Below are 26944 nucleotides of genomic sequence, written 5' to 3' on the forward strand. Positions count from 1 at the left end.
TTGCAAGGATACTGAATAAAATCTAAAATATGACAGAAGATAATGAACAAGTGACGATCTCACTCTGTAAAGCACTCTGGAGATTTTTAGAGTATCTGTTCTGTTACGATGTGGTTTGATAACGTATGTAGATTTGTAAGTGTGGGTCATTTGATTTCATGATTTTGTCTCAACACAGCTGTTCAGTCCTCCGAAAGTTTTTTAGGCAAACTCAACACAAAGAAATAATTCCTCAGTCGAGTACAAATTTTGGAAGTTTATTTTAATTAGGGAAGATGCAAGTTGGATTTCATTTCATCCTTGGCATCGTGCCTTGGGTGTTGAAAGTGGCGCGCTTCCCAAGTTAACGTTCTCGTGGTGCGGCGCCCCACTGACCACATGCTTGTATGTTTATCCACTTATGACCTTGCTAGTCAACTATAGATTGTGTTCAATCAGTGTTTCTGATTCCAGTTGTCAGTATTTTTAAGAATAATCTTCCTTTTTCGTTTCTCATTAAATATTTGGTGTTCCAGCATCAATGTATTGCTATGTATACATAGTTCCTGGGTTTAATAACCATCTAGGTGGGTTGGTGAGGAATACAACATAACTCAGTTGTTCAAAAATACGTGTTCTGCCGGATATTTTTTCAGGGACCAAAAGTACAAGTTCTGTGTAGTATAATGAGTGTCTCAACTTCCATCATCAAATACTCACGTTTTTATAGCTACCAAATTGTTAGAAGTTAATCTACCTGTGTTCTCTGGAACTTTTAGTTCATTGGGCTCGATTTGATTTTTGTAGAGTTTGGATCAGTGAATAAAATTTGACAGCGATGATTTTATACTAGTCATGCCATCTTTTTCTGCATAAAGGGCAGAGCTCGTATGACTTTCATTTCTGCCCTTTTCTTTTCTAGGATTGAATAAAAACCCCGTTTGGTTTAACCTACTAAGACTGTCTACCTAACTAATCAAGACAACACTTATCTGTCTTTCCCATACTGTTTCTGGTAAGCCTTCTAATATTCAGTTTTTTTGTTCTTCCAGTAATAGTATATAAATCATTTGATGATTTAGTGGTCTTCAAACTATGTATATATATATATATATACTGGTCCAAAACCCGGGTTTTGTCACTAGCTTGTGGATGATACATTTTGGTAAAACTGTAGTACGAGAACACGTACTCAGTTATTGAGTTGCATCAATTCTAGTTATTTAGTCATTTGGATGGAGCTCTATACGAATCGTAGAAAGAATATTACGAGATAAACATTCTGTTTGTAACGTGTAGTCACTATCTTAACTATCTGTCTTTTCACGTTTTACGTTATTAGATTTAGTTCTTTTCACTCAACACTTCGTTACATTTACCGCTTCTGTTGTCTTAGTGTTATGTGAGTAAGTTGACTTGGTGGTGAATATGCTTCTTAGCCATCACGTTTAGATAAATTTATGTATTTGAACACAAATATTTGTACAAGGGCGCACCAGATATATATGCGCCACACAAAAGAAGGTCATTTTATTTAGTTGTGTGAGGGCTACGATACTGCCCGGGTGCCCAGACCGAAGCAGGTGGTTTTCTTAGGGGCCACACTCTTAGCCTTTGACCTTAAGGTGTGACCCACAGGGCAGTGGAGCATCGTAAGAAAATGCGGTCCCATGGTATCCGGTGACTAATAATTTGCTCACACGCCATTTTCCCCTCAGGACCCTGGAGCCAATGCGCACCACGTGTTTGGAATCAGGGTTTTCCAACTCCCCTAAGTGTATCCTGAATATCCGTCGGCCCGGTTAAAGCGCCGGACATTCGCCTTTTATCCTCAATTTCTTTTTCTGAAAAAAACTTGATACCTCATTAGCCAATCTCATACTAAAATTGTCATGTTTTAGATGCATTGTTCTTTGAGTTTTATTTATTTCAATACTTATTTTTCAGCCTAACAGACAACCACCTTTATGGTACTCGAGTGGCATCGAGTTCCTGTGGATTTGAGATTCGGATCGTGCCTTTTGTCAGTGTATGTGAATAAGTAAATGGATTTCAATATTGCGGAACTGTGCAACGTTTTCAACGCTCAACAAGGTAAAGACAACAACTGTCAAAAGCATGTATTGAAGTTAATACAGTTCCTCAGTTCAGAGGATGGTTGGCCAATATGCACTTCCGTTTTGTTAAATTCTAATTCGACCCTCCCAAATGTAGATGCACTCCCTGGGGATCAGAAATCTGCCCTTTTTTTCCTATGTTGTAGAGCACTTGAGGAGAATTTAAAATCAGAGTAAGTAATATGATTTTCTGATTTTGAGATTTTAGTTTACCCGTTCAACCAGATGAGGCACGAAAATTCGCAACGTTTGCCTGTCAGTGGTTGAGATATTTCATTAATCCTGTTGATGGGATCAGAAAACCTAAATATTTTGAAGCGAAAGCTGGCCAGTTAATTACATTAGCTATTATACGATATTATCCAAATCATTGGTCTTCTCTGTTTGACGATCTTTTGGGATTACTTGTTGAAGCAACAGGTTGGTTCTTTTGAATTCTCTAGATTTCTTGTGGATTGGTTATTATCTTTTCCTGTATATTTCTTAGACTAATATCTAGGTTAGAGCAGTTATTTGCTGCACCACTGCAAGTGTAGGTACAGAGTGATTTTCGTAATCAGAATAATTAGTTGTAATTGAAGTAAAAAAAATGTAAGTGAACGGTTGAGTGGTTACATAATATCTAGTATGTGAATTAGTGTGGAGCCATGGTTGCATTCTGATCAACAAGAAATATCCCTTCTCTCTGTTTAATGTTTACTAAGTGCCTGAATGAGAATTTTACTTAACAAAATTTCAATTTATTCAGTGCGAACTAGTAACCGTGCATAAGTTCAGTTTTTTGAATCATAACTATTGTGACTACATACTATATGGATTTTCTACTCAAACTACCGTAGGTGTAACGATAACTAAACCTGTAATTCATGTTTAATCAAACTCGTAATCATTAACATATCTATTTCATTTTCATGAAATATTTGTAATACCTATTCCATATTAACTTGTGTTATTTAATTTTTTGAAGATGGACAAGTCAATGAAAGAAATAAGTCTGATGTAGTGGCTGTCGATCTATTCCTTGATATTCTCATTGATTTGGACAGCTATATCATATCAAGAAATGTACAGTTAACCACCGAGGAACTTAGACGGAGTAATGAACTCAAAGATGCAATGCGTGAATCATGTATTGGATCACTGATTCATACATGCTATCAATTGATAGTGAGTTATAATCTACATTTTGGCTTTTTAAGCTCGCTTTCTACGAAATCTTAACCAAATAATCAAATTACTAGCAGATACTCTTTTGTGAGATTTTTGTTCTGTCACTTGAATATTTCAGAGCTTTTAACTCTGGCTGATCATACTGACAAAACAGTTATAGGTTAACATGCATAATAGAACAAAGTGACCGTTGTCTTGTTATTGGGGTTCAGTACCCCCTACGTTGTTACGGACTTAGGAATGAAAACGACTGAGTTTCCCTAATACATTCGGTTCTCCTCAGAAATGACAGCAGTCAATTATACTCAATACATCGAACCTCGACGGCTTATACAGGGGGAGGACTAAATAACAGGTAACTTGATATATGTGGTAAACAAGCAACTTAGACGAAATTGGTACGAAAAGGTTGTTACTATAGTAGCAGAATATGACCGAACATGTGGCAGTTTAGCGAACTAAGAGAACGTGACAACCAATCAGTGAGCAAAGGTCATGTGGAAAATCGAATTAATAAAAAGTGTGCAAACGGTTATCGTTTCTGAAGAGATTTTAGCCTTATTAAGAAAATTCGACTATTCTTGCGACCGCCTTAACATTTCTACGTAATTGGTCATCCTAATGACACTCAAATTATGGATTCACTCTACAGAAAAGTTGATACTTCATGTTTCGCTATTTTACGGTCGTATATTATGGTATACTTTTGGGGTATTTGTTTAGCTACCTATGAACCTTAAAATATGAGGACTTTGAAAAGGTTTACCCCACATTTTTACGGATTGAATGTGCCAAATTGCAACTGCACTATAATATTTACTGCTTGGTTAATATTTTCACATCCACATGAGACATACTAGTCTATATCTCGAACAGTCAATATGAGAAAAGCTAAACGATATCCGTTCACCTGTGATAATAACTCTAAATAGATCTCAAAAAGTATATCGACGAATTCTTGTAGTTTATCTAGATTTCTTATTTTTGGCGTTGAGTAGTAATGTTATCGTATTATATTAAATATACTTTTCTTGGCAAAATAAATTGCTTCCGTATAACATAACCATAATTTAACATGCTCCAATATGATTTTTTTTCCAGCATCGATTTCTTAATTCATGTCAATCGAATGCATGTCTGATTCGAAAAATTCTACATACCATTGGTTTATATGCATCATGGGTTGATTTGACACTTGTAGCCAATACAGAATGGATTACATTATTAAGCCGATTGTTGCAGTTATCAATTGATAATAATGATGATAATAATTCAGCAAATGCAATCATTCGTTGCGGGATTTATTTATATTTGATAGGTTTTGTAAATAAAGGTATGCAAGTAATTGACAAATTAAGATTATTAACTGGTATTTGGGAACAGTTAGGATCTATGTTAATTAATGATCCAAATATATCAAATTTCATGATGAATTCAGCTAACGACACTTGTGACAACTTAAATGAAGATCAATTAGAATCCTTATCTACATTTGCTACTTTGATCGATGCAATGGGAAATCAATTATTGTTTGTGTACAGGTAATTTAATGTTTATTTTGATTTTTCTTTGTCTTATTATCATAATCATGATATACTGAGGCGTTTACAGGTTGTCCATGCATTTACGCGGATTTAGGGCGTGGTAATTTGATTGTTCATGTTTTATGTTCTGATCTAAATAATATGCGAAACGTATTGATGGACACTTCAGTTGATGTTTGATGATTCGCCGTGTGTCAAACAACCATGAATGGAGTATATTGTGTCTTTAGAAGTCATAAAAAGTAACCTAACAGATGGGAATACTGAAACTAAACTGCGGCTTCGATGATAACCAGATAATCTGTACTTTATACAACTGGCGATTAAATCGGTTTAAACCTCTATTAAAACTGGGAACTCGAATACGGTTGTATCGCGTTGGCAGTTCATAGTGATAAACAGTTAGGACCTCGCACTCTTTTGATACATTCTTCGACACTTTCTGTAATTACCTAGTTCTTGCTTTGGTCGCTTAATGAGTACAATTAAAATCATTGATTAAAGTTTCAAACCCTGCCATATCTATTTTGACTAGGCAATCGGATAATATCATTAGCCCTCACATCTCTTTAAAAGCATTCAATCACAAATACGATACTTGTTACAAAACCATTCCTTTTTCAAACTTTGTTTTATTAGGAACTTGTATGAAGCAACTTGGCTAAATAATAGTTCAAATCAAGCTAATAATCAGTTTCGATCTGAATCAGATAATAATTTATTCCTACCCATTGCTTTGGAAGCCTTGGAAGACCGATTAAATGTTGCTGTGCGTTTATTTGAACATAAAGAGCAACAAATTAGCCAAGTGGTTACACCATTTCTTCGTTCTTATCTGGGTCTATTGAAAAGCGTCGTAAATCATCCGTCAGAAAATCTTTTATCTCCAGGAGGTGGACGCCGTTCACGTAATCGTAATAGTTCAACTTCATTGGATTCTACAAATCCTTTATGGTTGAACAACACTACATCACCTGGTCATCTGGAAATAAATGAAACTAGATCGTTTTTTGTTAAACGTCTTCTATTCGCATGTATAGATAAGATGAAATGTCTTCCGATTCGTGATAATCAAGATGATGATGAGGTAAGAATTTTTTTATGCAAGAAGCGAGTTTCGGAACAGTACTGCAAGCTATCTGTATTAAAACGGTCATTTTTTCAGTCCGCCTATTATTTGTTAGTCTCAGATATCTAAAATTGCAATCATGGATGGTTTGTGCTAAGTACAAGCTACGTTAATATTCTATAAGCTGTTCGATTCATTTGTTTGTATAAACATTTTATATAACAATCGAATGTTGAGAATTTTGTCATCAGTACTCAATACAATTATGATTTGGGTATTGTCAGTTGTGTACGAATAATAATATTATTGTATCATTGTTGAACCGGAATTACGTTTATCGTCGCTTTTCATTACTGAGTGGGATAACCAAGAAGTTTTAAATAAGTTAATATCATATCGGGCTAACTTATGTAATGAAATGTTCTCACACGGCCACGCGTATACAGCCTTTGCCAGGGAAGTCATACTCACTGCCTTCTCACACCATGGGTGTTGTTTATGAAATTGAGGACGAAAGGCGGATGTCTGGCGCTTTAACCGGGCCGGTGGAAATGCAGGATCCACCCAGGGCAGTTGGAAAAACCTTTATTCCAAACACGTGGTGCACATGAGCTCCAAGGTCCTGAGGGAACAAATGGCGTGAGAAAAAATGTGTTTTTCTCATCTCCGCCAATGACCCGACAGATTGCAGCCCGGATGCAATCAAGGATGAAAGTGCGTTCGACACGTATTGTAGTACTAGCCGGAAGCTTGAATGCACAGGTCTGGAGTCCAGGCACAAAAAGAGAGTCGCTTAGGTGGCCTCCAACTCTTGAAACGCTACAAATCACCGGGCTCAGATGAATTACCTCCTCTTTTTAAAGATGGTGGTGACTTTCTGGCTAAGGAATTGACTGAGTTGTTTACAAAGGTCTGGGAGCTAGAGAGTGTTCCAACGTCATGGAATGAGTCGACAGTTGTCCCTGTCTTCAAAAAGGATTCACTTTTTTCTATAACAACTGTCGGAGGATAAGTCTACTTCCGATTGCATCCAAACTATTGGCTTCCGTCATATTTCGTAGCTTGTTCAAAACCCGAGAAAGATTGACTTGCGAGGAGCAGACTGGTTTTCGTTCTGGTCGAGGTTGGATTGATCACATCTTCACCCTCCGCCAAATGTTAGAACACCGTCCTACTTATCACAGGCCAACAATCGTAGTGTTTCTTGATATCAGGGTTGCCTTCGATTCGTTGGACAGGACTGTTCTCTAGGACTGTCTATTGAAGAGGGGTGTGTCTGAGAAGTTTATTAACATCTTAAAGGCCCTATATACGAACACCTCAGGCAGAGTGAGGGCATACAACCGCCTTTCTCCATTGTTCCATTCGAACAGTGGGGTTAGACAGGGTTGCTCAATCTCACCATTCCTCTTCAATTCTGCCATCGATGACATTCTGGAAACAGCTCTGATGGATGTAAGTAATAATGGTGTGGAACTGTCGCCTGGAGAAGAACTTCTCGACTTTGAGTATGCGGATGATATTGTCTTACTGTGCGATAATGCTCAAGCCATGCAACCCGCACTTAATCAGTTGGCAATCAGTGTCCGTAGATACGGTCTGTGCTTTGCACCTTCGAATGAAAAGTACTTGTACAAGACTGGCAGGATTCAAATCCTGTGCTCACACTGGGTGGTGAGCAGATTGAAGTAGTAGAGAAGTTCGTGTGTCTAGGCAGCTATATAAGTGCCGGTGGTGGCGTGAGTGATGAGGTCGATTCACGTATAGCGAAAGCCAGAGAAGCTTATGCTAATCTGGGCCATCTTTGGCGCCTTTGTGATGCTAGTCTGGCTGTAAAAAGTCGAATCGACAACGCATCGGTGAGAGCAGTTTTGCTCTAAGTTCGTGAAACCTGACCTCTCCGAGTTGGGGACGTTAGACAACTCTGTGTTTGACCATCGTTGTCTCCGAAGGATTGCTGACATCCAGTGGCAACACAATGTTAGTAATGCAGAGGCTTGGCATCGTGTGTACGGTCTCAGTGACGATAATCCGATCGGTGTCACCATCTTGAGACATCGACTTCAGTGGCTTGGACATGTTCTACGAATGTGCCCCTCAGAGAATTCCTCGTCGTGCATTATTTGCCGACTTATTATTTATTAAGTAAATGACTTTCATCTTCCATCCTCTTATTCTTCAAGAGTGAATATGAAGAATACCGACATGAACTACGCACACTAATTGGAAATATCACACAACTAGATCAAAGATTTGTATTGGATACCATACATCAACTGGTTAGACATTCTCATCATTTACTCAACTCAAGTGGTATGGAAAAATCTTCATTTCCTCTGGAACACTTGCAACAAATTGATGTGACTTTGAATTTATTCTATTTGTTCGGAGAAATTTGCAAAGTAGGTTTATTAGGTATTCAATTTTTTTAAATACTGTAACATACTGTTATTGTTGTGTGCGTATGTACTAATGAATGAATATTTTGTGCATCATCACTTTACTCCGTTTTACTTAATGGATGTAAAATGTGGATTTTGGAATTGGATGACATACTTTCTTGTATTCGTTAATAGATGTTCTCGGAGTATTGCTCGCCTATTTTATAGTGATAGGATACTAAACGAATGTAGTGAAACGGTTAACGGTACCAGCGACTGAGGTGGCGGAAACATGCATTGCATATTCCGAACCATCATCTACCGCAATACGTAATGTTGACCAAAGTAGGGATAGATTTAAGGAAATCTAAGTGTGGCGATACCGAAGAATATCGTCCGTCCATGGGATCACCAACTGTTGAACTAAGTTGTAATGATATATGTAGACTATCTGACCATGACCAGTAATTGAAAAGGAGTAACATGGCTCAGTCTATCTCAATGCTTTAGATAGACTCGTTTCCCATCTTTTATTTGATCCAGAGTTCCCGTATTGTTGCATACGCTTTATTCCATAAGTTTATCTGACCTTTTTTGACTATATTCCTTACATTTAGTCTCTCTTACTATCACAAATATCATTATTGTTTTAACTCGTTCTCTGTTCATCTTGTATCATCTAGATTACTCATTTTAGAGCCAAATTAAATCCAGGTATCTTGTTTTTCTTTTGTCCGAGTAGTATTAAAGAAACAGTAGATAGTTATTTTGCCTTCGGTCTCCACTTTATTACTACATTTTGTTGGAAAAGTAACTTAGTCTTTGCATAATACACCTTTTAACAACTTAGTCACAAGTTCGAATCTTGTTTCAGTTTGGGGATCCTAATGGCCCTCCCACTAACCGAATACCAAGTATATATATATATATATATATATATATATATATATATATATGATTAGTGTCTTCACATGTATGATAAGTGTTATCTGTCTCATTTAATGTTTTACATAATTGTTTTTTAGGCCAGTAAAAACGACCATTTTTGTCAAAGTTTTCCTCATCATGAAACTATGGTATCAATAATGTCTATTCTGTGCAGTGATTCCGTCTCTCGTTTACCGCATGAAGCTCTTCAGTTGCAGTATTTTGAAATAATGGTTCGGTATGAACGTTATTTTTCACTAGTACCTGAACACCTTTTGAACGTGATGGTATGTCTTTTGTATTTTTATTGTTATCTAACTAGATTAACTTTACTTTTTAATGCCGTCTAATTTTAGTGCATGTCTTAAAGACACCAATGTTATTTGTTGTTATTGTTTCTTTATAAAGTCATGTTTTGTGATGTAAATAAATGTAAATAATTTTTATTTATTAACAAGAAACTTGTCCAAATCACATTTTGGTCAAATGGGGATTTTTTTGCGCAATCACAATAAGTTTTACCATTTAGTTGTGTGGTGGTTTATATAGATTTGATTAACCAAACAATAGTTTTGTTGCAAACGACTACCTCAAACAACTGTGGAGGTAGATAACTTACCATCATAATGCACAATCACGTAGAGGAAATTGTCTTTCAAATAAGTTACCTGATGTAATGTGAGCTGTTATTAATGCTACATAATCTATCCCCAGCTTATCTAAGAGTCAAATTTCGAATGGATTTTATTGAGACCCTGAAGTAGATTGATGACGTTATCGGGCATAATAATGTTTAGAATGACTCTTGAAGAAGTGCAAAAGCGTCCTACTGTAACACCAACATACCATTGTAGAAAAAACGCCAACCATGTATGAAGATCACGTAAGGCTGGACATTTCGATTGGGAAAACTTGCAGAATTGTATAAAAAGACAAAGTAATGGGTTTTAGCCAGTTAAATTATATTTAGTGAATCAGTAAATACGTAATCTTTTCAGATTCAGTTTACCGTGTATCGATTTTGTACGTGCAAGAATATAGATTTGTTGCTATATGGTTTAAAAATATAGGTTTTTAGCCTTGAGGTCATGTTCATAGCAAGCAGACTGATACGTGTAACCATCACACAGTAAGCTTGGTTCTGAACTCAGTGTGTAAATATATGATCACTCTTATTCCTCCCACTAACAATTATCAATTTTTCAAAATTTATTTTTGATTATTATTAGCTTTATTCAATATCATATTTTTGGCATAATATAGAATTCTCGTCACTAAGTATTTCAACAAGTTTCTGTTTCTTACTTCTTGGTCGATCCCGACGATAAATATTGAGTGGTCGCCAGTTAGAAGTTAGCAGTTCAGGGATCGACATCTGAATAATGAACATTTTTTTCGCTGCATATTGCCAGCAACCATGATGTCTTTTATTAGGCTTTTTTGTAATTTGTGCAGTGAAAGGTTGTAAACTTTTCTTAAACGCACCTGAATAGGTTGTGCGATTATTAGACACAATGATGTGTTAAAACAAACAAAAACAAATAACTTTTTGAAATATCTAGATAGCAGCAAACAGGTAGTTTAGATGTTCAAGCAGGCCTCCAAAGATTTAATCAGTACGACGGTCTATGTATTGTTAACCTCATGTGTCGCATAACTCAGAGCCGTCAACAGGTATATAGATAGATTCAATGTCTATCTTTTAATCTGAATGCATAATATGTAGGTTTGGTGAATAACTGATTACATCCGATTAGATTAAATTCACCTAAGACTGCCTTCGTTGGTTAGATAATGTTCAGGAGATGTAAATATATACAGATGATATTTGTATGTGTTTGTGTAAACCAGTTTCGAAAATGACTTTTAAACTAATACAAATATTCCTTTATCGTAAAAAACTTATGATTACACACGCTATAATTTTCCGCCTACATGAGGTAAACTACTCTTAATGAAACCTATAGTGCGAGGTACTGCTAATCATATTTATAGTTGGACTTTACTCATTACTGTTCGATTAAAAGGAAAGGATTCAATCAATAAACATTGCCTTAGAATATAAACTTATTTACTTTTCAGTCTATTGAATAACTCTTCAGATTAAAAAATTACTTCCTTTTGAGCTCGTAAATTGTTTCGTTTAACTTGGCAGTCCCGTCACTCCTTATGCGTTAGTGTCTAATAAGATCTTGGTACGAACTCAGAAAACGCAATTTCATTTCGGTGATTTACGTTATTTGTAGCGTAGGTTAGGTGCAAGGCGCTAAATAACCACGGTAAGTCGGTTAGTCAGGCAGTGAATCTTCATCAACTGAGGTATTTGACGCAAGCATTACCTATGCCCAACCAGGTACTGCCTACCTCTACGCGCACTGTAGGTCGGTGTATATTTACGTTCAAAGAAAGGCAAGAGTGCCCAAAACAAAATCTGGCTCCGCCCCATGAAGTCATTGGTAGTCGGACTGATCCATGTAGAAAGGTAGGTGTAAACTACCTGATTTGGGTCCACCCGATTATTGTAGTTTTTACTTACAGACTTTAAGTGACATGACTCGGAATCATTGCTGTAACGCGGATGCATTAGCTCACTGTCCTATCTTAGCTCCTAAGTTCTGTAATTTTAAAATCTTAATTCCACTAATCCATGTTTTCTCCGGTTATGTCTATTTTTCCTGATCTTTTTTACTACCATCAATACTATTACTGTAGTGAAGGAGAACACAGGTGAGGACAACCGATTATGTATTTAGCACAAATTACAACGTTGCTTGATAAAATAGAAAAATCATACTCTGATACTTCATTTGCAAAAGTCCATTAATTGTCTTAGGCTTCATTGTTTCTGAATTTCACACCTATTGCTTTCTGTTTCTGTTCTTCTCTTATTGATTTTCTCAATCTTCTGTTGCCAGATATCCTATTCCTGACTCACGATATATGCTACTTATGTCGTTATAAGTAGCCCACATCACATTACTACCAATACTACTCTGACATCTCTCTATGTTGATGTAGTGTGAAAAATTCAGCTGTTGCAAATAAGTACCAAGTTCTACATTCACATATGACTGACCTGTCCTACTAAAAATGTCACCTTCAATTGCTAATAAAAATTTTTAACTTTTTGAAGAATAATGGATATCCGTCTAGCGCATACATTCGCAGTCATAATAACAAATTTTCAGTTCTTTCTTATGTTGACCGATAATGTAACATTCATTTGGAGCAACAAACAAAAAAGATAAACTGTGTATGGTTTTGATCATAAATGTTTCGTTTTTTTCATTTAATTTCAATTTAGCTCGCATTTGTTGATGATCGAGGTTTGCATAGTCCATGGCATAGTGTTAAAATTCGCTGCGCTTTTTTAATTAATCGCATGATAAAGTCACACAAGTAAGCACATTTCATAAAGACTTTTTTATGATCAGTTATCGGAATTTTCTCCCGTATTTCCTTTCATTCCAATATAATTTACTTTTTTTAAAGTACTGTTAACAGTGAACTTTTTATTCTGTCTCCTAATTTCTCCTGTTTATCGATAGACGAATCAAAATTATTCAGCAATTGTTCATTCACGAAGCGTATCTTGGCTGTTTCTCTCTCCTCCTACAACCTACAACAGATTTTAAAATGTAATTTTGGAGAAACTTATTTTTTATCATTCTAAAGCCCTATTTCTGCTTGAAATAAATCAACAAATGATATTTGGTTAACATCCGTCTTCTGGATTGATTATTCTCAAATGTTTCTTTTTTAAAATCGTTTTGCCATCCCTCTTGACACTGATCATAGTTTAATTTCAGTTATTCCTTGAAAATTGTCTTTATATATAATACTGTTACTAATCCTACCACTTTGACCTTTGGTCTTGATAATTTCATCCCATTGTGTTCATATCGTGCAACGACTCCCACCGATGCATATATGTGCCAGGTTCTACGTTTTTTACGATTGAATGATTGCTCAGTGGGTGCTCACAATTCTCGACTACTGTTTATTTTGTTGAAACTCCTCTGTAACCACATAATTTAGCTTCTTTCGATAATAATAGGATTACCATATTTCTGTTATAGTTTCCTTAAAATAGTGACACAACAGTACGCCGTAATAATAAAACTGAATGTCTTTAGATTCACATTTCGATGGTCAAGCCTCACATATTAATTTTTTGGTTGAGGTTCATAACATATCAAACTAAATCAAGTGTTAACATAAATGGTACCTGGGTTAAGTCCTATGACTTCAGTGTTTACACAATAACGATGATATTTCTTTTAACAAAACAAAATCACATAATTGCTTCATTCGACATATATTACTATTATTATCCTAACCTGTTGATGTGAGTGACTATTGATCTGAATGGTTTTAACTATTCTAATAAAGTGATTAACGGATTGAAATACACAAATAGTAGGATAACTTATTTTTATTTACCTATTTTGTTACATAAAAACAGCTTTATACAATAAAGCATCAGGAAATATGTCAAGCATAACAAGAAGAAATCATGAGGTACAAAGAGCTACTGAAAAATTGTATAATGCTAAATATTATATTTAAATTACATATTCAAGTTGGTTTCCCTTCAAATACTTTGTTTTCCCACTATTTCTAGAGAAAGCTAGAGCATATTATTTCCAGTTTCTATTTCTTTAGACTCGATTAATGAGGTCTCATGCTACTGAATCGCACAATATTTAGAATTCCATGCAAGAGTGTGAAATTATACCGAAACTAACAACCATTAATCCAAAAGCTATCCTTTTGCACCAGTTCATTAGCTGTAAGCCTCGCGTTTCCCAAATGTTTCTCGGTTTTATGCTAGGATATCTAATAGTATTTCCCATTGATTTGAAAACCCTATCAGATCGTACTGTAGCTTTTTATTTTGTTATTAAAACACGATAACTTGAGGATAAACATATTTGACTTTCAGTCAATGTGTCACTGGCTCGAACTCCCATCCATTTTTGGTTTAGACAGTCGAATCACAGTATCACCGACCATCATATGCAAATAGCGTAGTTAAATACATTAAGATGGTACGTAAGTAAAATTAGTTTTTATCATTATTATCACTGAAACAATGTTTAAAAATAACTTTTTATTGCATGTCGATAATTTGCTGTTTCTATTCTATCCAACATTAGATTTATTCGTTGTTTTTTCTTATAAATATAGAAAAACTCTTCTTCCACATACCGAAGAATATCTTTCACGTTTCTCCGACTTATTAGAATTATCATTAGAACCAGATTCTAGTGTTTTAAATGGTGAACTAAATGGAAATGGTGGTTTCGTCAATGGAAATACATTGAATTTTGTAAAGTCTGTTAAAACAGGCTTGGGTATTACTGAACAAGGTTTCCTTTATGAAGCAGCTGCGCAACTTATCGCTGCAGGTGGTATCCAACTGCCTAATTCAACGAATAGTAATAACAACGGTGAAGATCGCGTCGGAGAATTATTTCGTGTTCTACTCACTCCTGTTATGATTCAGTATAATCAATTTGTGACAAAGTATGTTACTGAACAGGATCCGAAAGTAGCTGATGTCCGTGGAATTTTAGTGAAACAAGTTACTGATCTTATTACGTAAGTCTCCTTTATATATATATATATATATATATATATATATATATATATATATATATATTTGGTACAGCAGTGGTGATACAATTAGAAAAGTTTAATGAAGCGGTGGCTTAGTTCTTTAAAGCACTCGACTTCAAATCACTGTCTCAGGTTCTAACCGCCTTCTCACCTACTTCAATTTTATCTCCGAAAAATTCCTTTGAAGCCATACAGTTGTGATTTTGCGTGACCTGTAAAAAAGACGCTGTAGTCTTCTGTGGAACGATTTCAACCGTTTACCGCAAAGGTATTCAGTATGTTCATCTCTCATCTTTTGGTTGATGCTGAGGTTGGAAGACTAAATAATGTCTCATTTTATGCTTAAATTTGGTAGTGTCGTGAGAATTATTTCAATGGGTGGTTACCACTCTCTGCTTGCTGAACTAAAACGTTGGGAGTTCCTCCCAAATGTTTTGACTTCAATTTACGTAATTAAGCATGAAGATCACTCCCTACAATTACAATCTAAACTCCTATTATTTTGTTGAAAGCCATAAATATTTCATTAGATTTTATCCTTTATATCCGCTGGTTTACAGTCAATTACAGTCGCTAAACTTAATCATAATAAATTACAAATACAGATTAAATTACTCAGCTCTACTGTAGATTTCACCGGTATACATATCCATATCAATACGTTTTAGTACATTAATCCGCTAACCAGTCTTATATACGCCTTTATGTTATTGAACATTGTGTCAGTTCGTGAAGGTTATTCTCTAACTGATCGATATACATAATATTGTGAAACATTAGATATTATCATGTCATTACGATTAATTAACAATCGTGTTACTTCTTGATCATTTACATAATTTACTTATTCCACCTGGAAATATTTCACCAAGGAAATTAAGAAACAATTAATCACTAAAGTATATCACTCATATTCCTTTTCATTTTTACGTACGTGTTAGTATTTGTTCCTGTTTTATATTAATTCGAAATTTCCTAATGTTTGCGTATCTTTAATTGTATTTATTGTTTAGGAAAACAACTCGGGTATTTTCTCAACCAAAGTCTGTTATGACCTCTGGATGTGAAGCTGTGTTAATTGATGCAATGCGTCTCATAATTTCAGAATTATCGCGTTTCCCTACAGAAGCTGCTAGTCCCGGTCGACAAGCTGCATGCGCCGGTGTTCGTGCATTCTTGCATCGAATGGTTGCTTGTATTGTGCCAACCAATGAATCGAACTCCACTGGATGCGGAAGTACTTTGACATCGGATATTTTATTGGTTGCGCTTGTAGACGCTGTTCCTAAATTGGTAAGACCGTTGCAGTCTACAGTCACTGGTTATACTACTTCCAGCCAAGTGTTAGATACAGTTGACGCTGAACAACGTTGGAAAGAAATCAGAGATATAATCCCTCTTGTTACACAAGTAGTACTCAGATATAAGGTATAAACTAGTCACAATTGTTTTGCAAACATTTTCCCACTTCTCTTTTGATTTACATTCTATAAGTGTTTTTGTTTTTCAATTATTTTGTTTCATTCTTAACCACTTTTTCAATAGATTAAAGGTATACGAATATCATGTTTCATAATGTTCTGTGTCGTGAATCTACTAAATAAATGGCCAGTGAAACTAACTATAAATCAAATTAATTGTAAACATTAATTCTAAAATCTGAGTTATTTCCGCTATTTTACAACTATTATTATAGAAAAACTAGTATATTTCATTGATCTAAACACACCATAATATGTTATCATGGATGACTTTGTAAACTTAAAGCTGACTGAATTTGCACGATTATCAATAATTTTGTTGTATCATTGTTTGTAACTGCTGATTGTAAGGGATTTTTGTTTCTACGTTGTTGATGTTAAAGCCTACAGTTGGTCAATCTATTTTGGCAGATGTCAATTCTAAGTGGATTGCCTTGATATTGCTATTTAGTTACAGGTACTAATTATATTCCATTTTTGCTAAATCCACGTTTATAAAGCGATAGGTGTTAGGTTCGAATCTCAGTATGATCACAAACATTGGGTTTTAGGTATATCCATATGATGAGTTCCAAATGGGGTGAATTATAAATCGTAGACTTCACTGCTAATTACAATCCACCTTTGCTTCATTATTACATGAACAAAGGTGTTCAGCTTTTTTGCATGTTTTTTTTTCTCTGAATAGTACTAGATATTGTAGGCATTGCTTAGATTATGGTACATTGAGAACATTTTGTTTTGATATATTTTAATGTGTTCTAACTTGATTCACACTTTGGTTCAATCCAATTCACATTTCTAACAATCGATTTTTTTTCACTTTTGACACTTATTTTGAAGGAAAATTTCAGTATGTTGTGAACACATTTTAATTACTGTCATGATACACAGAATCCTGGTCGATAGATGTACGTTGATATAATGTTAATTAATTAGTCACTAGACTAGATTTTTGACACGAGCTTTCAAATGGACTGATTAACAGAATAGATGTTCCTCCTACCACTATAGAATGACAGATTTTGTACATAAAAATATTCACCGCAAAAATTAACACAGTTTAAAGCAAAGATAATTGAAAAAGTTTTGTAAGTAACCTTATTAGAACTTGGATGTGACTCCGCCTGAGCTACTCCGGGGGCTACTACCGACCCCAAGCTTGGATAAAGAATGAGCTTTGGGCATGCGGTTAGCGACCCCATCCCATAGAAAACTAACTCGCTAAAAAAACACTAACCAGAAAACATTATTCAAACCATTTAAACTTTGTCCTGGGAGTCAGAAGGTCTTCATTTAGAAGAGTTATGACGATTCATGGTGAAACCCGAGTTCCTTCGGAAGTCACAAGGCCGATGCCCCTTCTGGCAACCAGAGCAACTATTTCTTTAGGTACATGGAATGCTCACACATTGTAGGAGGCCGGGAAAGTCTTTCAAATCGTTACAGAAATAAGGAGATACAACCTGGAGGTGCTTGGAATCAGTGAAACACATGTTGGACAACAAAGACTAGCTTCGGGGGAGCTTCTGTTGTACTCCGGCCATGAAGAAAAAAATGCCCAACATGCACAAGGATTTGCATTGCTACTGTCCAAACAAGCACAAAATACACTTATAGGATAGGAATCCCATGGACCAAGGATTATCAACGCCTACTTCAAAACAAAGAAAGAGGGCATTATAATGAACGTCATCCAATGCTATGCGCCTACCAATTGCTACAACAAAGACGTTAAAGATCAATTCTACGATAGTCTGCAGTCAATCTGTTATAACTGGTGGCTTGGATGCTCTGTTAATGTATAACGTGGTAATAATGCCAATTAAAGAGCAATGATTTATCGATCGGACCAATGACTCATAAAACCCGTGCGAGCAGCCTAGAGTATTTATCGGTCCTGCTTTCTGCCTAGCCCAGCCAGTTAAGTCCAGAACACCAATCTCAGCCTCTGCGGAATGAATCATTTATTTCAAACATACTGGGTTTATATACCAACCAGACAGACCAGATCGTACCAACAACATTTGGTACAAGATTTGTACAAGATTTAGCCAAGTGTGGCTGTGAATAAAGGAGATAGTAATTGATAAACAGTACATAACTCAAGGATGGTAAATCATATAATAATAGTTCATAGGTCAAAATAAAGCTCATAATGAGATAGACATGAAGATGAATAGTTTAGTTACTTAACAATTATCCGATAAAAATATACGCATAGTATTAGTCCATAAATGGATCCCAAAAATTACTATTCATTATTCTTATCGGGACATAACACAATCATCGAGAAGTGTCCAACAAAGGACTTGACCATTCTGATGAGAGACCTAAATACCAAGTATGGGATGGACAACACCGGATATGGAGACATCATGGGACAACATGGACTAGGTGAGAGGAACGAAAATGGTGAGAGATTTGCAAACCTATGTGCCTTCTATAACCTGGACATAGGCTTCACTATATTCCCACATAATTGCATTGACTAAGCCACACGGACTTCACTGGATCACATTACGCAGAACCAAATTGACCATATCTGCATCAACAAAAAGTTCAGGAGGATGTGAGAACCAGGAGAGGAGCTGATATAGCATCAGATCATCACTTGCTGGTTGCCAATATGAAATCGAAACTTAAGAAACACTGGACAACGGGGTGGACAACATCACAAAAGTTTAATACGGCTTTTCTTCGGGATACTGACAAACTCAACAAATCCAAGATAGCCCTCAACAATAAGTTCCAGGCCTTTCACGATCTATTCAAGGGATAAGAAACTACTATGGAGAGCAACTGAAAAGGGATAAAAGAGGCAATCACTTCAACATGTTAGGAGGTTCTGGGCCACAAGAAGCACCATCACAAGGAATGGTCCACTGTTGGTACACTTGATCAGATTGAAGAAAGGAGGAACAAGAAGGCAGCAATCAATACTAGCCGAACAAGAGCAGAAAAAGCCAAGGCACAAGCCGAATACACAGAAGTAAACAATCAAATGAAGAGGAGCATAAGAACCGACAAACGTAAATATGTGGAAGATTTAGCAATGACAGCGAAAAAGGCTGCAAGAGAGGGAAACATGAGACAACTGTATGATACAACCAAGAAACTTGCTGGAAATTACCGTAAACCAGAAAGACCAGTGAAAAGCAAGGGAGGCAAAGTAATCACCGACATTGAAGAACAAAGAAACAGGTGGGTAGAACACTTCAAAGAACTCTTGGATCGACCAGCTCCACTGAACCCACCCACAGACCTCCCAATCGATGTTGGCCCACCAACAATTGAAGAGGTCAGCATGGCCATTAGACAAATCAAGTGCGGCAAAGCAGCGGGACCAGACAACATCCCGGCACAGGCACTGTAAGCAAATGTAGCAGCAACTGCCAAGATACTCCACATCCTCTTCAGTAAGATTTGGGGCGAAGAACAAGTACCAATAGACTGGAAAAAAGGACTTCTGATCAAGATACCAAAGAAAGACGATCTCAGCAAGTGCGATAACTACGGGGGCATCACTCTTCTCTCAATACCAGGAAAAGTCTTCAACATGGTATTGTTAAACAGAATGAAGGACTCCATAGACGCCGAACTTCGAGATTTACAGGCTGGATTCCGTAAGGATCGATCGTGTACAGACCGAATCGCAACTCCACGGATCATTGTGGAACAATCAATCGAATGGAATTCATTATTCTTCATCAACTTCATTGACTACGAGAAAGCTTTTGATAGCGTGGACAAGACAACACTATGGAGGCTTCTTCGACATTACAGCGTGCCTGGGAAGATAGTCAAGGCAAGCACTCACATGGAATCCTGAAGGCCAAAGGAGAAGAGGAAGACGAAAGAACACTTTTCGCGGAGAAATGGAAACATATGAGAAGAATGAACAAAAGTTGGTTAGAACTATAAAGGAAGGCTCAGGACAGAGTGGGTTGGAGAATGCTGGTCGTCGGCCTATGCTCCATTGGGGGTAACAGGTGTAAGCTAGTAATCATTAGTCCCATTGTTTGCTTGTTACATCATAGCTATAGGCCACAAACTTTGAGAAACCTATTGACTACTGTATAAAATTAATGCATGTGTATTAAATTTTTCTTTCCCTATGCTATTGAACTCTATATTGAGTAAACAATACTTTAAGTTGTTTGTCTGTTATTGTGTATGCTCTCAAAAAATCAGGCTACGGTTTTTGACCTAACCGTTTATCTCATTGTGATCTGTTATCTCTAGTATAAAAATATTCATGTAATCACTAATTTGTATTGCTTCTTTTTTAGATGTCTATAATTTTAAAATATATATCCGGTTTAGATGAAACATTTAAATAATTCTGTATGGGAACAACATAAGTGTTATTTTTGCTAGAATTTGTAGCATGATTTAGTACTCCGCTATTGAGGAACACTAGTCACGTTGCATATTTTACTACATAATTTTGCCACTCAGTACTATTGTAGTGGACGTTACTCACCAGAATGTTTGTAAATAGTGTGCAGAGAAACTTGGTTTCGAAGTTGAAACATTTTTTCGACAGAGGGAAGAGTTTTAGTGCATCGAAAGTACAGGTTTGGGAGAACATTTAGAGGCCAGTTGGGAACACAGTTCAGATTGCAGAACACACCGGAAGATAAAATTGGACGATTGAAGGCTATGTATACGTATTAAGTAAATGAACTTAAGGGCTCGTTGAAGAACATTTCATCATCTTCAGTGAATTAGTACACTTATGAAGTAAGACTAGTTAAACTAAGATTTTGTGCGCCATATTTTTATTAACAGAGATATAAATCCCTTAATTACTTGTTAGGTGTCTCATCTTGACCTAACTTGTTTTGGGTTTTAATACAAGTCATAGCTGTCCATTAAAATTTACCTTATTGTTTTTGTTACTGCATTCAAAATCAAATTTAGTTTAGCAATAGTGATTGTAAGAACACTAATTATTGGCATAACTTCAAATGAGGATTCGTCATAAGCTCTCAACACGACTGTGAGTTTGCATACAGTGTTTTTGATAGCCTATTATTTTTGTCAACATTCTCCAATCTGGAACTCTGCAATAATAATTCGACATTAGTAAGACCAATTCATGTCTTCAAATTATAGAGTGGTTAATCAGCTATCGGTGCATGTTAAGATTCATCGAATAGTCAAGGTGTAGTTAATGTTGCCTCTATATATATTTTAAAGTTGTCCAACTCCCCAGGTTTATTATTCCTGCTACATGTTAAATCATTCCAGAGTTTAGGATTAGATAGATTGATAGCCATAAAGAGTTCTTAAAAATGTTGTTGTTAGTATAATACTAAATAAATTCAGTAGTAACCTTAAGAATTTTCTCATTTTTTTAACTTATAAATGGTTTAACAAATAAAATATGTACAATTCTGGGTAATAAATGTTTCCTTAATGAAACTGAGTCTGTTCGTTAGTAATTTGTAGTAGCGTAGATAGAGTTTTTAGTGCCATGTATTGATCAAAAGTAGTTGTCGAAATCAACCAAATTAACTAGCAAGGAAGAAGATTTGCAGTTCAAGTAAATGCTTTTTGTGCTGTTGAGTTTTCTTTCAGCTGCTTAGCCCAATTGCGAACCTTTCATTGTCATTCTAAGCAACATCATCAGCGCTTACTTTATGTAGAAATGAGTCGTATAGTTATCTCACTAGCACAAACTAATTAAATGCTTGTGGAGTAACTAAGATGCTCACTTCTAAATGAAGTAAACTCCGGTGATATCGTCCAGAACGATATTAACAGCTGCTCAATTAAACCATCTACCTAATTTAAAGAACTTGATGACACTAAAAATATTGAGCAGTGGTATGTAGATATTTGGTTGTAAACTTGACTTCATGTATTTTTATACACTGGGCATATGTAAGTGTAATTTGTTTATTTTATGTGCTTCATTTTATCCTGTCTTTCGTTTCGTTTCTTTTCGTTTTGTTCTATAGAACCAAAGTATCCCATTTTTATCAACTTGCCTACCACATTTAATGGAAGTTATTATTAATGCGTTAAATGAATCATTACCACCGAATCATCCAACATTATTTGAAGAGAAAAAATTACTACGTCGTGGATATCTTCAATTAGTTCAAACTATATATCAATCAATTCCTGATGTATTTTCACAACTTATCAGTGAAAATATTGTACAAGTTAGTTGTTCTGTTTATAAACTATAGTGTATAATGATTATTATCTATTCTATATCATGGTTTATTTTGTTAAGTCATTACTTTGGGTTGTGATATGGAATAATAACTTTGAACTATGCTGTAGTCCGTCATCTATTTTATGTAATTAAGTTTTTCTAGAATAATTATAATTCATAGTCCAGTCTAGGAATCTGTAGTCGATTGTTAAGTATAATAGACTTCTGAATGCAGTAACCACTGATAAATTTCATATACCACCAGGATAAGAGCAAATTTACAGTATTCTAAAAAAACTTGAGACTCCCAAACAATATATGATATCGCTTCATGAAGTCAATGACTGTTAAACTGAGCCCTATGTTAATAGGTACGGACTATCTGTTTGGAGTCCGCACGATTGGAGATGATGAATGACAGTGGCCATAATCGGTTATAGTTGTGTGAGGACATTCATTCCTTATCTTAGATCCAAGTATTTCTTCATATAAACCTCATGGTTTCCTTTTGAATCGTATTGCTTAGTCAATAACTTTTCTCACTTATTGATACTACTGTTATTTCAACTCCTGTGGTACACATTTGGTCTTGCTGATATATATATATATATAACTTCGGCTTACATATTTGTGTTGGGTTCTACGTCGATTATGTCTGATTGACTGACAATATACAACAAACATAAGTATGGAGATCTGAAATACAACCGACCATTTTATTATTAAAATATATAGGACCTCTTCTTCACTTTTTACACAACTTCCATTTATATTCACATATGTCAGCTTCATTGTCAAGCCTTAACCATGAAGACAACGTTGTTACTGTAGGGTAGTGTTGAAAATCACCTTTTAGCACACTTTCTATAATTATGGCAAAAGATACTTATCTCATGTCTGGTTCGTACGGTAATCAGTAATTCACCTTCTTTTTCAAACTCGACATATATACACGTAGAAATACACACACCTCTTCAATATACTACAATTATCATAGATTTTCTTTACACTATATGTACCGTGTGTATTTAACATTTTAGAATCTTTCTACAGTACTTGGACAAGTTCAAGCTTGCTTAGAGTCTGATGATCCAACTGGATTACGTTCAGGCATAATATTATTTTTACAACTTATACAATCAGCTGCTCATAATTTACAATTTTATGAAGATTTCTTGTTACCACATCTTGTTCCATTTTTTATACTTGGTCCAATATCTCCTATTTTTCGTTTGAATGATGGTCAATTTATATTGGCTTTGGATAAAATTGCTGAAAGTCTACATGTTTTGTATCAAAAACAAGTAAGTTGTGTTTTTTTTTATAGTGACAGTCTTGTTTTATTATTGAATTTGATAAATGTCCTAATTGATTCTGTTTTTTACCTGTTTAAAAAGTTGATTGCTTTCACATTGGTATAGGATTATGGAAGTTAGATACTATGTTGATCTATCGTGTTCTTAATTTTATAAGCGTTTTATGGGATATCATGACAAAACTTCTAATTATACTTAATCAAAATAAAGCATTTTGTACAGTTATTAAGTTCTCACTTATTGTCAAGTTCGTGAATACTGGGCTTCAAAGATCACTCAGAGGTTACACATGATATTTTATATTCGAGAAGTTAACAGTATCTTGTCGCTCAGCGATCACTGGTGTAGAAGTAGATTAAAAGAAAGCCAGGTTTTGCCAAACCAAAACGTAACATCAGTTCATGAATTTACCAACTGTTGGATCGAATTGTAAAGGTAAACACAGACTATCCGGTTGGGCTCCGCCCGGAGATACTTTGAATGGCATGGCTAATAATCGTTCACAGTGAAATAGACTCACTCATTCTTTATTTTTACTTAGAACTACCGATCTATTTTTTCTTAATCATGTCTTATACTCCTTATTCTTTCCATTACCACTAATCGTATTACTGTTTCTACTACTCCGTGATTTGCCCTAGCAATTTCACTTCGTTATGTTAATAAGTTATGGCAGCTTACACGGATGTATACGTATACCAGGTTTTACGTTGTGTACAACTGATTGAGTGCCATCTAAAACCTAGTATCTTGCAAATTGACTCATGACATTTATTTTGATAATGAATGATAGAATGGCAACACTATCTACAAACTCTATAAGCGTCTAGTTAGATACAATATTTCACACTTTTGTTTCACTATATTTCTTCTGTTGATATAAAAATAGATTAAGTCATAAATTTGCAGTTTTATATCAAGTGATCCGACTGCAAAACTGTTGTGTGATACTTGTTTGCGTTTATTAATTTTATGTGTAACAATCTCGGTTTCTTCGATCCATTTAACAAGTACATGTTTTTATGTATATTTACCCTTTATAGGGTTGATGATATTATTATCTGTGTGATTAAACCGAAGTAGGTTAAGTTTGTTTAACCTACAATCTCAGTCAGTTAAAATCGAAATAATATATACGACATATATGTATATCGGTTCAAATTGGATTGATCTTGTGTCGGTTTAGTTTTCTCTTGCTTTCTTTCAACCTACTTCTACACTTGTCGAAATTTCACGTCGAGGTAGGTACACATTGGTTGAACCCAACTCGATAGGTAAAGATCCACAGCATCATCAGTCAATTCATTATTTTTGTGTAGTATGATACATCTTACCTCAACACTGTAGCATAAAATTATTTTATCAGCCTATCAACTCTTGAAGTGGACTTGATTAAGCATTTTAAATTGCATGTACATTAATGGTCTATTTATTTATTTAATGTCAGAAAAACTCCCAAGCCCCAAAATGAAACTCATTTGCTATTCTTCACTTGTCGCTTTTGATCCGATAATCAATCAGATCGAACTAATATGATCGTTCTTTTTCTTTCTACAATTTATGCAGGATGGATTGTACACATATTTAAAAGATTACTTTCTGCCACGACAACAATTATCTCCAGAATTAATTCAATCTTACACAAGTGCATTAAAATCTAGTTTAAAAGATTTTCAACTATTTGTCAGAGTAAGTACTATTGGTTTTCATCCTTACATTGTTTGAAATCACACATGTAATATGGCTAGGCGTGGATTATACTCATATCTTGACCATCTTATTATATATATATATATATTAAATATATATATTAAATAGTGAAGCGAGTTTAGCTTATAAAACTGTTATGTTCGCTACTTGATTAACGCAGAATACGGTAACGTATAGAATCCCCATAGTCGCAAATTTGAAGACTGGAGAAGTGCTTGTTGGATAATAATCAAAATGTACAGAAAATCATTGGTATTTATAGATATTAGCGTTTGTTATATCAACATTATAATTCAGACAATCCTCAGAGGCATGTTATGCTACTGTCCAATAATAGCATGCCACATTGATATTCCAGAAAGCTCCATCATGCTCTGATTGAGTGAGAACTCTTTGGCTCCTTTAGGTCCACTGTAGGCTCCGTCGTAGTTCTCGGAAGCCATCTCAACAAAAACAATTTCATCGTCTTTAAACGTACTGTAGGAATTCGTTCACTCATTGAAAATAATGACAAGTCGGTTCAAGTGCTTGCTTTCACCATGGTCCACTTTTTAAACTCCTTATCCCCTATCTCGCTCCAGTGTTCATAAGGTTAAGCGCTCGCCTTGGGTCATAGATCCACACTGCTGCGATATCTCGTAATACTCTATGGTTATTATATTTTATCTTGTTAATACTTTTTGTTTACGGAATTGAAGCAATTCATTTCATTGTTGTACCACTATATACTATTCTGCATTTTTATATTTACGTATTTTTTTCTTATTTTTGTTTGCCAGAGCTTCTATGCGCATTTTCATTGATGCTTAGTCATTTGAATGAATTCTAAGCTAGGAAATCAAAACATCGTCCAGATGCTTTCGGTATTGTATAGATTTGAATTGCTGATTTTCATCTATGTAGAAACTATTTGATGCTGATGTTTCTTTATGAGTTAGTTTGATGTCAATGTATAGTCTATATATATAGACTAAATATTTAAATTATACATGTACATCTTCCCATGAATTTGTTTGTAAACAAGGCGTGATTTCTGTTTTTATGACTTACATTCCTGTGTAATGAGTAAAAAATAGAGGATACAGTTTAGCATCTATGATTTTTCTTTTTGTCATTTATTCCCTGCTATCTTCGAAGTTAATGATGATTGTTTAATTGACTGTTTAGTTCTCATTGGTTATCCTACCCCTTCCAGAAAAAAGTAATTTCTGTTGTTAGTTCTTTTTATGTAACTTCTAAATCTTTCTTGTACATGGTGTTTTGTGCTCATTCAAAAGAAAAAAAATGACAGTAAACCAGTATCATACATTTTCATTTTAGTTGTTAGTATTCTACTTTGAAGTAGAACATTCACTGTGTGTATCAGGCTTGATAGTAATGTTAGTCAATCAGATTTCAGAATCCGACGTTACTGTACATTATCTAAAGTAGGTAGGTTATGTCTGTACTGCGAGAT

The 26944-nt window shown here is 35.2% G+C and overlaps 1 protein-coding gene across 1 annotated transcript; it reads left to right on the forward strand.

Moving 5' to 3' along the window:
* Window positions 1-319: 319 nt before the first annotated feature.
* On the forward strand, window positions 320-26291 carry Smp_137650 (hypothetical protein; the record flags this gene model as incomplete). Its single annotated transcript, XM_018795548.1, has 16 exons — window positions 320-384; window positions 902-994; window positions 1927-2269; window positions 2305-2516; window positions 3064-3263; window positions 4368-4807; window positions 5450-5897; window positions 8063-8281; window positions 9286-9474; window positions 12492-12586; window positions 14378-14791; window positions 15823-16237; window positions 22260-22466; window positions 23503-23766; window positions 25345-25466; window positions 26270-26291. Exons 3-16 carry the CDS (start codon window positions 2025-2027, stop codon window positions 26289-26291), a joined length of 3492 nt encoding a protein of 1163 aa, XP_018649850.1. The 5' UTR covers window positions 320-384; window positions 902-994; window positions 1927-2024.
* Window positions 26292-26944: the final 653 nt, after the last annotated feature.

This window comes from Schistosoma mansoni, chromosome 2 (assembly GCF_000237925.1).
Source record: "Schistosoma mansoni strain Puerto Rico chromosome 2, complete genome".
In the NCBI taxonomy this organism is placed as follows: Eukaryota; Metazoa; Platyhelminthes; class Trematoda; order Strigeidida; family Schistosomatidae; genus Schistosoma; species Schistosoma mansoni.